A 13,985-nucleotide genomic window follows, 5' to 3' on the forward strand; every position below is an offset into this window, starting at 1 on the left:
TTTGTTCCTGGTCGAAACTAAACTCCTTGGTGATTTTAATCTCGCGCGGGTACGAAACTAAACCTAGCCCTCGTATTTTTATTTAACTTGGATCGAAACGAAACATTCTCGTTTCGTTTCAATTGCCATCTCTGACTGAACCCGAAGGAGTGTTTTCATCTGAAATTTACCATGACTTGTATCTTGAAACAGTACTTGTTTTCGACCTTTATTTGTCGTTCTATTGTAAATGGAATTCAAAATTTACCAGCCAACCTTGGCCAGCGAACCTTCAGAGAAAACCCTTAATAAAATTAGGCGATTTAGGAAAACTTAACGACTGAGTAAGGCAGCGTTATTTTCTCTCTATATTGCAAAAATTCTTACATTTGAAATTCACCTTTGTGTATTCAGATAACATAATCGCTGCCATTTTAAATTTTTTAGGGACATTGAAGGCATGAACTGAACAGCATCGGAAGGGCTGATATAAGAAGTTAACGAAACTACTTCAAGTTGGACTAGTAAAAGTGGTAAGCATAACTCAACGTCACTCGTGATAGTATGAGAACTACACTGTAGAGCTCCTGACATCGTAAGCGACATTCTGCGTTCTGACGAAGGCAAACTTCTTAATTTGCTGGCCTCCAAGCCCTCTTGAGAAATGCTTTATAAAACCCGGTAGTGGGATAACGGAGTTGAGGAAGGGAAATAAAGATTTATATCCTTTGCTGCTTAAACTAACTCTTCGTGTATTATTTTCATACGGCACTTGCAGTAATGTAATATTTTCGGGGAAATATAGTCCAAAAGTCTTATAAGGCATGCATTTGGTCATGTCATATACCGAAGAATAACAGTGGTATTTGTAGTATGTCAACTCGTGGATTGAATGAGAACTTCTCAATAAAGAAGTTTCGATTTCTTTCGTTCGTGCGCTTCTGAATTTGATGGCCGCCTAGCCTTCAAGAGGTATCCTCTATAAATCCAGTGATTTAGAAAACTAAAGTGAAGAGTGAGGACCGTTATTGTAATATTTCCTCTTGCTCTATAGTTAAATAAATGCTCGAATTGGAAACTAACCTCTGATTATACTATTCTTATGCAATTCACAATCAGTTGAAACGCTGTAGAGGCTTTAATTGATTCAGGTAATGGATACTAGACAGCCTTGCAATCACTTTCATTCGGTCTTGCTCGAGTTTTGATTTAAAGGAATGGTTACCGCACAGAGACTCGCTGACTGAATGGAAACTTCAGCCTCGCGTCCTTTCGTAGTTGAACCTCACTGAATTCGCTGGCCGCCAAAAAAGCCTTCAAGAGGGGATCCTTTGGAAAACGCGATGGTTTGGAAAACGGAAGCGAGGGTGGGATAGCGAGAGAGGATGAGAAGGTGGAGGGTATTCGTTTTGAGAACGCACGATCGAGGAAACGTGAGGAAGGAAGAGGATGGATAGAGGAAAGAGGTCCTCCATTCCCGCACCCTCCCCGCACCGCGCCTCCGATGACTGCTTTTATGTCCCGCTCGTCTGAATGCCAATGAATGCAAATGCTGTACGCGCGACGTGCCGACCGGGATGGCGACGAGGTGGGTGCGGTTTTGAAGGGAGAGATGGTTCTTTTTTTTTTTCGCAATTTTTCTTCCTGCCATGGAGCTCGGGAGAGACGCGAAGGGAGTTCTATCATTGGTCTGCGTGGGAGTGGGTTTTATGGGATGGTATGGTCGTGGATGTAGCAGGAGGAGCGGTTTCCGCCTCAGTCACAAATTGGAATCTAATTCGGCGAGGCAAGAGGACTTTGCCGTAGTCCCACCTCCTCTCCCCTCTGACAGTCCTTCCTCCAGCAGGCTGTTTAACATTGCGAGGGTATTATTAAGTGCTCCCTCGGAGTTTCGCGGATGAGGTTGAGATCTGCTGGAGTGATGGAATGGGAAGGCCGTGTGTTTTTTCTTTTTGGATGGGGCAAAAGGGATTCGGAGTGAGACAGATAATCGTCGGGAGGTGAATGGATTGGGGACCAAGTTGGAGGGCTCGGATACTCGGCTCTGCCTGCTCGGTTAATCCACGGTTGTCGCCGATCTTTTTTGAAGTAGTAGATTTTGTTGCGAATGGGAGGTATCGTTATCTTCAATCTGGTGCATGAAGATCAACCTACTCTGGATTTTCCTCCAGCGAGGGCAAAAATAAAGGTAGTATTTCAAATTATTCACTATTATTCCAACCACTCCTCAAAGGGTGTGTATTTCTGTAATACAAAAATATAGCGTAATGTAAAAATAATATATTATTAATATTTGCGACATTGTTTATCTATCATATTAATTTGATTTGGTTCGGTAGTTTCATAAGCGTAGGTGAAGATTTATTTGGGATGTCATGAGGCGTAGTTTGTTTTTGGAATTTATTGAAATAAGGTGATGATCTGAATTTTTTATCAATCTTTCTCTAACTACACCATGTATAAAGTAACTTTCAGGATTGAAAACGAAAATTTTTAACGTAACCAGGAGGTTTGTCTTTGATTCTTTTTTTTACGGGAAATTGTGCGCTGATAATATACTACAAATTTACCCTCGTTTATCAACAGATTTGAATCTGCAATGGATATTGAGGATAATGGGAAGGCGTCTAAGCGGTATTTATGGCCCAGTTGAATCCATCGTTAGTTTATAATTTTTATTTACGAAATCGTTTGGTGTGCGTGGCTGATCTCAAACAAATTGGCGTGGCTTAAACCCCATTCGTCCGCGATTTTCCCAACGTTATGGATGCGTGGCGATTAATTATATCTCATCCACGCGTCCTAAATCCAATTGATTCTCCTAATTACAGGAAATCCCGATTATTGGATGATTTATGACGTATGAGCTGGGATTGTGGGACTCTCGGATTGGAACAACGAGAGATATTCACCCTTACGCTTCATGTATTCGCCGCGAGAGGGTGCTGACAACAACAAAAGCGCGGTCATAGTAGTCGTTTATTTTGCTTCCGAGTGTGGTTCGCACTGCGAACAACATCGGTCGTTTTGCATAAAAGAAAAAATTCATTTATTCTCGTTCCAAAAGCAGTATTTTGTATATTGGCATTTGCTAATTTGTTCTCTTACATCTCTTTCCCTCAAAGCAATGGTTATTAGCTGGATGGATGGTTTTCTGCCATGGCATTGGGATACTTGGGGTCTACTTGCTCGGTTTAAGCAAATATATTAAGTTTAGTTAATTTGTATTATATATAATTAACAGTTATCTGTTAATCTGTTGACCTTAAAACTGTCATCGATGGATATCACTCAGGGGTTCGTGCAATTGCTTGTTGGGGGTATACATGTGCTAATTACTTTTTCGCCACAGTATTTAGGTTCACTGCCATTAGTGCATTCCCTTAATGGTCGAGCTCACTACCAACGAATGCGCAGGCGTGTGATATCTTAAATTCATTGAAAAGGTGGTAGTTCCTTTTCCTGGTCCACGTTACAATTCGCGATTTTTCTGTCGCATCCCATCAGATATTTTTGCACAACACGCTGATGTAAAGAATTGGGAAATGTAATGAATGGTCTCTATGAACTCAACTTCTTTTTTGATCTACCAAAAGATGACAAATTAAAATATATTTGAGTTCATATCAGCTTATTTGATCGACGGGGTGGTATTAGTGTTGTGGCTTCACCACGCCCCACGGTCTCGTGTAGAATTCTCGGCTATGGCAGAGAATTTCCTGAGGTCACCCGATCCCGCCTTCAGTGTTGTATGAGGGACACTTCAGGCACAACAACACGTTGTCTGTCGGCTGAGAAGTTAAGCCGCGGTCCCTTTCACGCTTTTCGAAAAGACCAGGATAATGTCGACCCTGCACAATGGCCTGAAATCGAAAAAATCTGGGCAAAACTTCAAAAATATTTTTTTAGTGTGGAAGTTGAAAATTTCCGTAATTGTTATCTAGACATAAATTCACATTTTGAAGCATACGGTATTTCAATAGTTACTTTTTTAAACAAAATACATTGTCTTAAAGTTGAACAAATTTCGCAAAAATTACCCGCATTGAACCTTTTCTCGAAATTCAGCATGTTGAACTCATGGCACTCCATTTATAGCGATTCAATAGTAACAAAAATTGACAAAATTAATAAACGGCTTTTTTGTGTTAATTCTCATTAAATTTCACGACTCACAATTAGTTGTACTATTTCTGGCGGGCTTCTGTCAACTTTTCTTCCCTACACTGTCCACATGGCACAAATGACCATAGATATCGGTAGGATCCTTCAAATAATATGCCGTACCGTCTTTTTTCTCGTTCCACCAAAATTTTCCGGATGCGACACCTTTCCTCTATAAATGACGATAGTGTGTAGGATTCGTAAGATGATGCTCTTACCTATACAGCTTGAGAATGATGGCTCCGTAGCATAGGACGAAGCCAAGTTCCCTGCACCAGGGCTCCAGGAGACACTGTAACGGCGACGGGTCAAGGTATCGCACCAGAACCTAACGTCAGGAAGACAAAAAGTAATGGGTCGTTAAATTTGGCTGGATGATACCTGTGGAAGGAAAAGGTTAGTGTCACTATGGGTTGGATACTGTATTTTTATGGCACAGGTATCATGATGAGATGAGATAGACGGAGAGGAATTGTACGAGAAAGTATTATGCATGGTAGGCAAGAAGTTGAAACTAGAGGGGAATGGGATAAGAGAGAGGGTATAGATGGAGCGAGGGCTAATCATCAATGACATTAATAAATGGTAGTAAAGGGAAAAACATTAGGTAAGCCAGGAATGGTATGGATGAGAATAGGGCTCATGAATATTATTAAATAGGATAGACTTCATGCCGAATAAAAGAGGAAATTATCATGTTGGAATGGGGACATTCCGGGGTATCGCTTAATCGCTTAATTTTGACCTTCCATGAAAGTAGAAAACCACTGAAACCACTATTATTGGTTATAAGTCTTATACAATCCCCATTTAATGGCAATTTATATTAATTAATGTTGAATGAGTAAATGTACAATATTCCCTACTAATCAAGCATATTTAGGCGTGTTGGTTTCTCACTGAAACTCACTGATAGTCCTTATTCCCCTGTCATTCAGGTATCCTCACTATAACCCTAATTTCCATAATGTGTACTAATAATATATTATAATTAAATGATTTCAGATATTACTACTTTAGTGTCAAATTTTCAATTTATTCAAGGTAAATACTTTTTCCGTACATTTATGCAAAGTTGCGACTTAGTATTTGAGAAGTAAATGCGAAACTCAATAGACCCTCGGCTGTCTTACTACCAAAAAAATATAATACCATTCAAGTTAGATCTTACCACTTTATTTTCATCCCCTGTCTCCATATCCTCTCAGTGCCTAGAATATAGCCCAATTATTTCGATTCTTCTTCATTCTCTTCAGAATATCTAAGTCTTAGCCCCTTTTAAGGGAGAACTTGGGGCGGGGGCGTGTTCCTGGAGCTCCGCCAACTTTTATTATTAATAAACGTTATTTCTTCCTTCGGACGAGGAGGAAATTTTGCGAGGGAGGAATGAGCGATGATCATTCCGATTAGAGTGGTGCAGATTCTTGGAAGCTCCGGCACTTCGGTTTCAAGTCAGGTGCCTCCCAGGAGGACGTGACTGGTGTGCAGACAAAGGTATTTCGCTAGCTGGGTGGTGTAGGAGAGTGGTAACCAATACGGTCCCGTATTTCAGAGACGTGCATTGGATGACCATACGCCTCGATTAGTTTGGAAGAAATATCTCCAGAGACTGACAGCGTGTTATTTCATTCATCATTTATATTCAGTGTCGCAGATATTAAAATTGATACAATTAGGTATGGATATATTAGGACTTCCTCCTCAATGCTGAGCCTATGTAGTCACTAAGTTATTTTGGTTTTAAATATCCAATGCGTTTTCAGTAGAGTCCAAGGGTACACGCACATTGCTAATTTTATTAACGACTCGTATATTTTCAAATAAATTTAAATTCATTTTCACTGTCTTATAATTCTAATAAAATTTATTTCGCTAGTCTAATGAGTACGTTATACCATCGTGTGGGTATTCTATGCAAAAGAATTTATAATTAATAATATTTTTTTATTACCGTATTTTGCGTGTAAATCCGAGAACATTGTTTTTTCATGAAAGCATAAAAAAGAGGTTTTTAGCTTTAAAGAATGTTTCCATATAATGTTGAAATCTCTTATTACTAGATAAATTGTGTTACTCACTCTTGGGGGATATCTCTCGTTAGTATTGAGCTGTGACGATTAGGGAGAGCATAAAATTTGGATTAAATAACCGATTTTCAGTATAAAAATGGGCAGGGTCCTAGGAAAAATAATTATTTATTAAAAAAATCCCGTGGTTATAAAATTGGTTTTATAGTGATACACGAGAGCGTGGTCCGAATGGGTTTAACTGATAATTAGTATTGGGGCCCCTAAATCACGCCATAACTGATGGAATTGATATTTCATTTTACACTATGAAAGTTTTGGTCTCTAGGTTAAAACCAATCCAATATTTAAGTCAGTAAATGTTTAATGTTCAAATTTTGAGAGGATCATTGGAATTTATTTTTGTGAATATTGGGAAGAATGTTAGGCCAGTGGGGAGAGGATGGAAGAGAATAGGATTAATAGATGAAATTAAACGGACTTTTGACGATGATGAAACAACACTTTATCCCTTTTCAATGTTTTGTTAAGAATGTATGTCATATAATTAGTAATAATTATTTTTAGTAATAATTATTTTTAATTGTACTAATTATTAATTTTGACGTCATATTCTAATGTGCGAAATTCAATAGAGGAAAAATCATTCACCTTGATTGGGATTCGAACCTGGATCCCTAGATTTCCTACCCAATTTCCTGTAAGCCAGTTAAGCTACCGAGGCGTCAATCTCTTCTGTGGAAATTTCTTGACTTCACTGGACAATATGGTCTGGAAAGCGGAGTATATTATAAAACTAGCGGTCCAAGTGGTGGGACACTGCGCCACAGCCAGAGAGCAAAGCACGAAATTCAGCACGAATGATTTTTCCTCTGTTGAATTCCGCAAATTTTTGCTTTGCGGGGGACTCCGTAAAGTTAACACTGTGTCTAGTCCCGGTGTACTATAGACATATTCTAACTTACCGTTGCGTAGAGCAGGAATGTTCCGAAAAGAATTGTTTCCAATATGGTCCACATCCCGGAAGCAATGGTCTGTTCGAAGAAAGAGAAAGACACAGTTAATTTAAATTAGATCTTGTATTATATTAGATTATTATTATTATATAGAGTATTATTATAGATTAGTATTTGAATGAGAGAAAAATGATCTCGATTCAGTACGAACAACAAATGTTTTAAAAGCCAAACCGGCCTAGGATTTGACCATGAAAGAAATATAATCGTACCTTTCATCGGTACTTTTTAAAGTATTGGATTGTACTCAGCTTTACAATTGTTCTCAAATAAATGTCGGTAAATTATGTCATTATAATTATTAAAAGAATGAAGAAATTATCTGCATTGTTTTCAGGGCTTATTCTGTTTTACGTGGTCAGCATTTAAGAAACATGATGCATCGATGAGCATCTTCAAAAGAGCCTGTGTAAAAATTATAATTATTCAGTCTCATTTTCTGTAATTTCTGCTCATTTTTCGTCATTTTATGAGGTGAAATAAAAAGAGCGTACTTAACAGCTTTAATGAAAATGATTTATCCTATATTTCCCTGTGAAACTTCGTACACCCGCTCAACCGGTGGTATTCTGTAGTTTTTCTTGACATATCATTTGCCGAAAACTATAGCTACATCATAAAAATTTCAGAATGTTTTTATAAAATAAATTTGTTAACTGATGCCTTCATCTATTTGTCAAATATCAATATTTTATGTACGAGAAAAAATTGAGGTAAAATTTTCAAATTTTGGGTGTAGGGAAATGTCGGTTGGGGTTTATTCTATTACTATCACTCAGTCATTCAACTTGAGGGTTAGCTGGATTGTTGAGAGTAGGCCAGTGCCTTTCCTTGGGCCATCATTTCGAGAATTTTTGCTTTGGGGTGTCACTCGGAATTTAAGCCCGGCTGTCTCAATGACAAGCTTCTCCGCGATGTTCAAATTCCTCATTACCATCGGTTTTTTGAACCCCCAAATGATCACAAAAAGTATAGGCAACGTGTTACAGGTAGAAAATTTAGTGTTCCGACAAGTTTTCCTAGGGTTTCAGGCGATGTTAGAGTGGATCGTCTTTTTGTCGATCTCATCTCGTTCCCTGCGAACATCTGTGTGGATTTGGATGAGTCGATTCCAAGTGTCGATTCTCGATTCCACTGATTCTCGGGTAAGGAAGTTCAATCGAGAACCGATTGTCTAAAGTCGATTCCGATCACATTGATTCCTGGAGGATAAATATTTTGAACATAGGCTATAAGCTTGGGGCATAAATGCCTCCATACACATGAACTATTGTGCATTGTACATTATTAAGTTAACAATTTATGTCTGAAACAGTTAAAGTGTTACTTATTTCATTAAATTTGAGGACATATTACTATAATACTAAATCGGTATTTTTAATAAACATACTTTTTGTCACTTAATTGTCTTTGTTATTATAATCTATTCAATTCTGAAATTTTGAATAACTTCAATGCTTCTAAAAACTAAATCGGAATCGAGAATCGGAAATTGATTTGAACGAATCAGATTTGGAATCGTAGTAGAAAAAAATGGAATCGACTCATCCCAAGTGCGAATCAGTCAGGCAGTAAGTAATTTTCGGAAGTGGATTTAATAGTATAGTGGTTTGTCAAGAAAAATGACTGGGTAGTCGGGAGTGATGGTATAGATCGCATTTCTTCGTCGGTTTTACTTGGGTGGGTGTTGGTCTTGGCTTGCCTTGCACTTGCGCCTCCTGAAGACGAGAGCGGCGAGGGCGATGGTGCCGGCCATGCATGCCAGCTGCATGCCGACGAGCGCCCGGCGGAGGCGGAGGTCCCTCGGCGCCGTGCAGGTCGGGATCTTCCGAATGCCCTCGATGCCCACGTCCTCTCCCAATTCGACGCACGTGTCGCGGCAGCTCTCGGGGCACGGATAGCACCTGCGGGAAAACAATGTAAAATCTAGATCAAAATTTGTCACAAAAATCGACCATTTCACCAATGAAGGACTCCCTGTTTATAATGTACTCTATTTATATCAGCACTATTTTCATTATAGGCGAATAAACAAGCCCTGATTCCGGAATTACCCAATTGAGATGAAACTTTTTAGCTCATAGGAGGGTATTCGATTACGAAGATGAATTAAAAACAGTTTTTTTTTACGGTGTTGATGAATTCCATAATTTGGCACTTAGTTAATTTGTAAGTTGTACGAATTTTATTTATTTTTGGGCTGTATTTTATAATTTAGAAAGAAAAAATGACCAGAAATCTTTGAAAACGGTTGTTATAACCCATCCAACCACAGCAATCACATAGCATGGTAGGGCACAACTTATTTTTTTTTATTTTTTCATTTCTGTGATCTTAAAGTAGCCATATTCCCAAAATATGGTGGATTTTGAAAATAAAAATACATACATGAATACAATAAAAGCCATTTTCCCGGTATGTCCCCTAGATTTCACTTAATTTTTTGAAAATCAATTTTTCATAACCCTGGTATCAATCAAGTTTTAGAGAACGGTGTTATATATCTATTATTATCACCTTAAGTACCAAGATTCGTCGAAATACGAGGCGATTGGAACAAAAATGACCACTCCCCAATGTCCTTTTTCGTAAAATGTCCCCTATGCAGTATATATTTATAAAATTATTCCCGAAAAATTAGCTTGGAATTTCAGTCAACTGTGGGTGAATTATTTTTTAAAAATATCATGCAATTAATGGGTAATGCTCTGATAGCTGTGAAACAATAACTCGTGATCAGTAAAGACTATTGAAGAATGGATCACTAATTTTTATTTCAAATCATCATCTGTAGTGGCATTGAACTGTTCCGATGAAAATGAAATATACTCGTTGGAACATGAAATATATAGCGGCTTCAGCTTCAGTCACGATAAATTGAATTTCATATATCACATTATGGAATGTTCTATATTATGAAAAATGTATGGTTACCGTAAATTATTACCCAGTATTATGTTTTCTAACCGTCTTTGAAACCTGTAACTTCTCTCCGAATCATATATTTCAGGCAGGCTGCTCTCATACCTTTTGCAGAAACTCATTGAAGCCAAGATTCTGGTGTAGTCGATTGCCCTATCCTTCTAATGTTCCCATCGCCGTATCGATCTAACCTCAAGATGAACCTCTAGCTCGAGAATGAAAATCCTCGCTAATCCGGTGGGTCGTATAAAGGCTTTTAATATTAATCAGGATCTCGTCCTAGCCACTGCGGAAAAGTAGATAGCAGGCGTGGAACTTTGAGCTCTCGTCTCATCATAGGGCATTATCTGATAAGCTACTAGAAATTTATGGGGATCTATCGCTCGAGTTCTCCCATTTTTGCTCATGGTTTGGCTCTGAATCTGATACTTGCTATCCATTGCCTTAGAGAAACTCATATTTAACTTCCACGAAAGGATATGGGCAATTCTGAAAGAAGTGGTGTTTATTTTTACCTCCCGGTCTCCCAGTCCGGCAGGACTGATTACGTATAGTCCCACATATTCTTCTTCGATTAAAAAATAATGTTAGATCCGATGTTTTCCTAGTGTAAAATATTTTTTAGGTTTTTAGGTTTAAAATATGACTCTACTAACTCTGATGCTCTCGGGTTATTACGTTCTGTAGCCCATCGTTCGAGAAGAAAAAACATTAAAATCGTTGAGTACATTTATTCATGTTATCCAGGCTTCTTTAGAATTCATTGATTTAAACGGTTTTCTGAAATCTATTGGTTGGAAGACGAATGAGGTATTTTTTTTGTCGCATAAAAATTTGATGTTAGTATTTTAGAACAATTGATATTGTAATTGATAAAAAAATATTTTTAGTGAATGGAGTTGCATGGAATATAAGTTATATATCGTGATGAGTGTTGATTACATCCATGTCATCTTTCTATTGCGGTTGGTAATAAAAAAGGAGAATCGAACCTCGCAGCTATTATAAAATGAATTTAATGAAGAAATGTACAGATGTAAAGTGTCTCTTAAGAGATTTTATCCTCCCACAGATATTACTTTCAATATGTCGTAAATATTCGGTGCATTGGTGGGTAACACTTGTTGCTGGATGAGAAGCCTCTCAGAATTTGCATCTGATTCTCCGAGTTTCTGTTTGCTCTGTGATTTATAGGACGCAATGCGATACTTTGGACGGGGAATATGTATGGCCTCACACTGATATGGTTTTAGATGGGTCAGAATCCCTATAACGGAAGATTCTGCGAGGCCTTTCGGGTGTTCTGGACATTTTTCCGGACGGACCGGAAATTATTGAAATCATATACATGGTCCGAGAGGCTCCCCGAAATCCGGAAATGTCCCCAACTTCTCTCTCAAACTTGGCCCTGTTGTTTTTTCTCCTTACGGGGGAATTTGGGATATCGCAGCAAGTAATATAGAGGGAGCGTAATAGCTGTGTCTTCATCCATTCCACGAAAACATAAGTCCTCTCTTGCTTGTTTTTTTCATAAGTATTGCAAACGTGAATGTGAGTATGGTTTTGTTGAAGTTTATTCGGGATTGCCACCGGATAAGGTTCTCCATCTCTGCCGACGCGTCGCGACGTTTCGATGGCCGAGTCGTCCATCGTCATCAGCCCTGATGACGATGGACGACTCGGCCATCGAAACGTCGGCAGAGATGGAGAACCTTATCCGGTGGCAATCCCGAATAAACTTCAACAACAGCATACGCCGGGAAAACCTCAGATCTTTCTTGAGTATGGTTTTTATGATAAATATGCTAAATTTTGTGGAAAAAAGAAAACGCGAGGTGTTTAAATATTTAATATCTCATTACTTACGGTTTGGGCCGTGTATAAATCAATGGATAACGTAATTTCTACTTTTAAATTTATTTAAAGTTATTTATTGAAATTGCGTATTCTCAAATTATTTTAATAAAATGACAAGCAATTCATCCGAGTTATTACTGGAAATAAAATGACACTTAAAGAAACTTCATGTAAGTATTCTTTTGGTGAATTGAAAATAAATAGCCTTCATATAGCAAGCCTGGATGAGGGGGCGGGGAAAAGAGAAGAACTGGCCAGGGGAAAGCAGTTGAACTTATTACGTTCTTGGTACTGGTAGGTGATAGTATGTAATACCATAGCGAGTATACGAATAAGTTTACCAGCCAGGTACTGATGGTGATGTAGGGGTTATAGTATATTCCCTCTCTATTACCTAATACTTAACGTTAAAGCACGATATCACAAAAGAGGATCCTCAATAGGGCCTTTAAATGTGTTGTCACTCACCGCGCATTTAAATGGATTTACCAAAGTCGCCAACCGCGTCGCTGGCGAACAAAGTTATCCCGGAGTATAACGGAGAAATAAGGTGAAATTAGGGGTATTAAGTGAAATTTATATACATGATGATATGATCAATCAAACGTATAATTTTTCAGTGCTATTCCTCTTAATTACAAATATTATACTGCAAAATATTGGAAAAAGGCGATCGCATTGCTCATCACAGCGCCATGGACATTTTTGGAAACAGATTAAAATGCGACCGAAGTGACAACAGAAATGAGCTTCCTCTATACAGTCCCCTTGCCTTCAAGTATCAAATATCGTGTGATTCAGGCATTGGATAGTTGAATTTTTTTGTTATATTTTTTACCGCTACCCTCGATGTGAGTTTCCTTTAGTTGTTACTCTCTGGCCATTCAAACTGTTCTTGCAGCCCGTGCAATAAAGACGGAACCGAGATTTTAAAGAGGCTGGAGTGACTTTTTCTAATGTAGATAGAACTAATTTCTAATATAACTATTTTCTAATGCAGGAGGTAACTTCACGTCAAGCGTTATTTTAGTGAATTAAATGAATATTCATCACCTAAAATTGTACGTCAATGACGCTTCTCCAGAAATCTACCTAATTTTATCTTCCACTCGAAGCTTTTTGGAATATGGGTTTTCAATCGTCATTATTTGATTAACTGCGCATAGACTTTCTTCTGGAATCATATTAATACTTAGGAAACTTAGATAATGATACTTGTTTATAACTAAAGCATCTCTTCAAGTTAAAGATTCCAGAAAAGGCACTTTAAAGGCTTTTTTGCTTCTTTTTTGCACATTTTTTCCACTTCTATTTAGTTCCGTAGTTCATACTGTTATTGTTCTTGTTGCCTAGCAAAATTGCGTGATACTGCATATTTGAAGCATTGAAAAAGTTTCTTGCTAAAGGAGATTTAGCAGAAACACTTTTTTAGTTCACGTCTCTCCAAATTCACTAATTTTACATTAAAATGTTAGTTTTAAGAGTAGTACCTTTGCTATATGGTGAACGTAGCAGAACTTCGGTGTACATTTATTTGCTAAGTAGTTGAATGTCAACCCTAAGGCAAATAAATTCCTTTCGCTACGGAAAATGCTCGACTCGAAGGTAATTGGAGACGAATTTATTAAGCGGTTATATATCTTCCGCCGAATAAGTGATCATAACCCAGATCAGAAGATGTTCTAACCGCTAAAACGCTTCATTTGTACTATTAGATCCGTGAAAGCTCTTATTTTGTCCTTTTGTTATAATTTCGGAGTTTTCCCACCACGCATGAACTTCTTGTTTGGATTCAATCGTAATATCTACTCAAAATCAAGTATAAAACACGCATAGCAAACCTGTACTTGACCTCGTGTATTTTCATTTCTCCAAAAAAAATGAAGTCTTACTTTGAAAGCATGCATGGTCAACGATTTTAATTTCCAGGTAATTAATGTGGAGTAAACAGCACGTCTGTCGTCGAGAATAACTTGGAACGCATGAATAAATTTAATCAAAAACTTGTCACCACTTTGGT

General features: G+C 37.9%; 1 protein-coding gene across 1 annotated transcript in view; it reads right to left on the reverse strand.

The window, feature by feature from the left end:
• The window catches only part of LOC124155179, a 188,168-nt gene that overhangs the window by 49,456 nt on the left and 124,727 nt on the right, over positions 1-13,985 (reverse strand). The window contains exons 6-8 of the mRNA XM_046528896.1: positions 8,889-9,090; positions 7,136-7,204; positions 4,362-4,471 (exon numbers count right to left, since the gene is read on the reverse strand). Coding sequence (XP_046384852.1) covers positions 4,362-4,471; positions 7,136-7,204; positions 8,889-9,090 — 381 coding nt within the window. The remainder of the gene's footprint in view (positions 1-4,361; positions 4,472-7,135; positions 7,205-8,888; positions 9,091-13,985) is intronic.

Source organism: Ischnura elegans, chromosome 3 (assembly GCF_921293095.1).
Source record: "Ischnura elegans chromosome 3, ioIscEleg1.1, whole genome shotgun sequence".
NCBI lineage: Eukaryota > Metazoa > Arthropoda > Insecta > Odonata > Coenagrionidae > Ischnura > Ischnura elegans.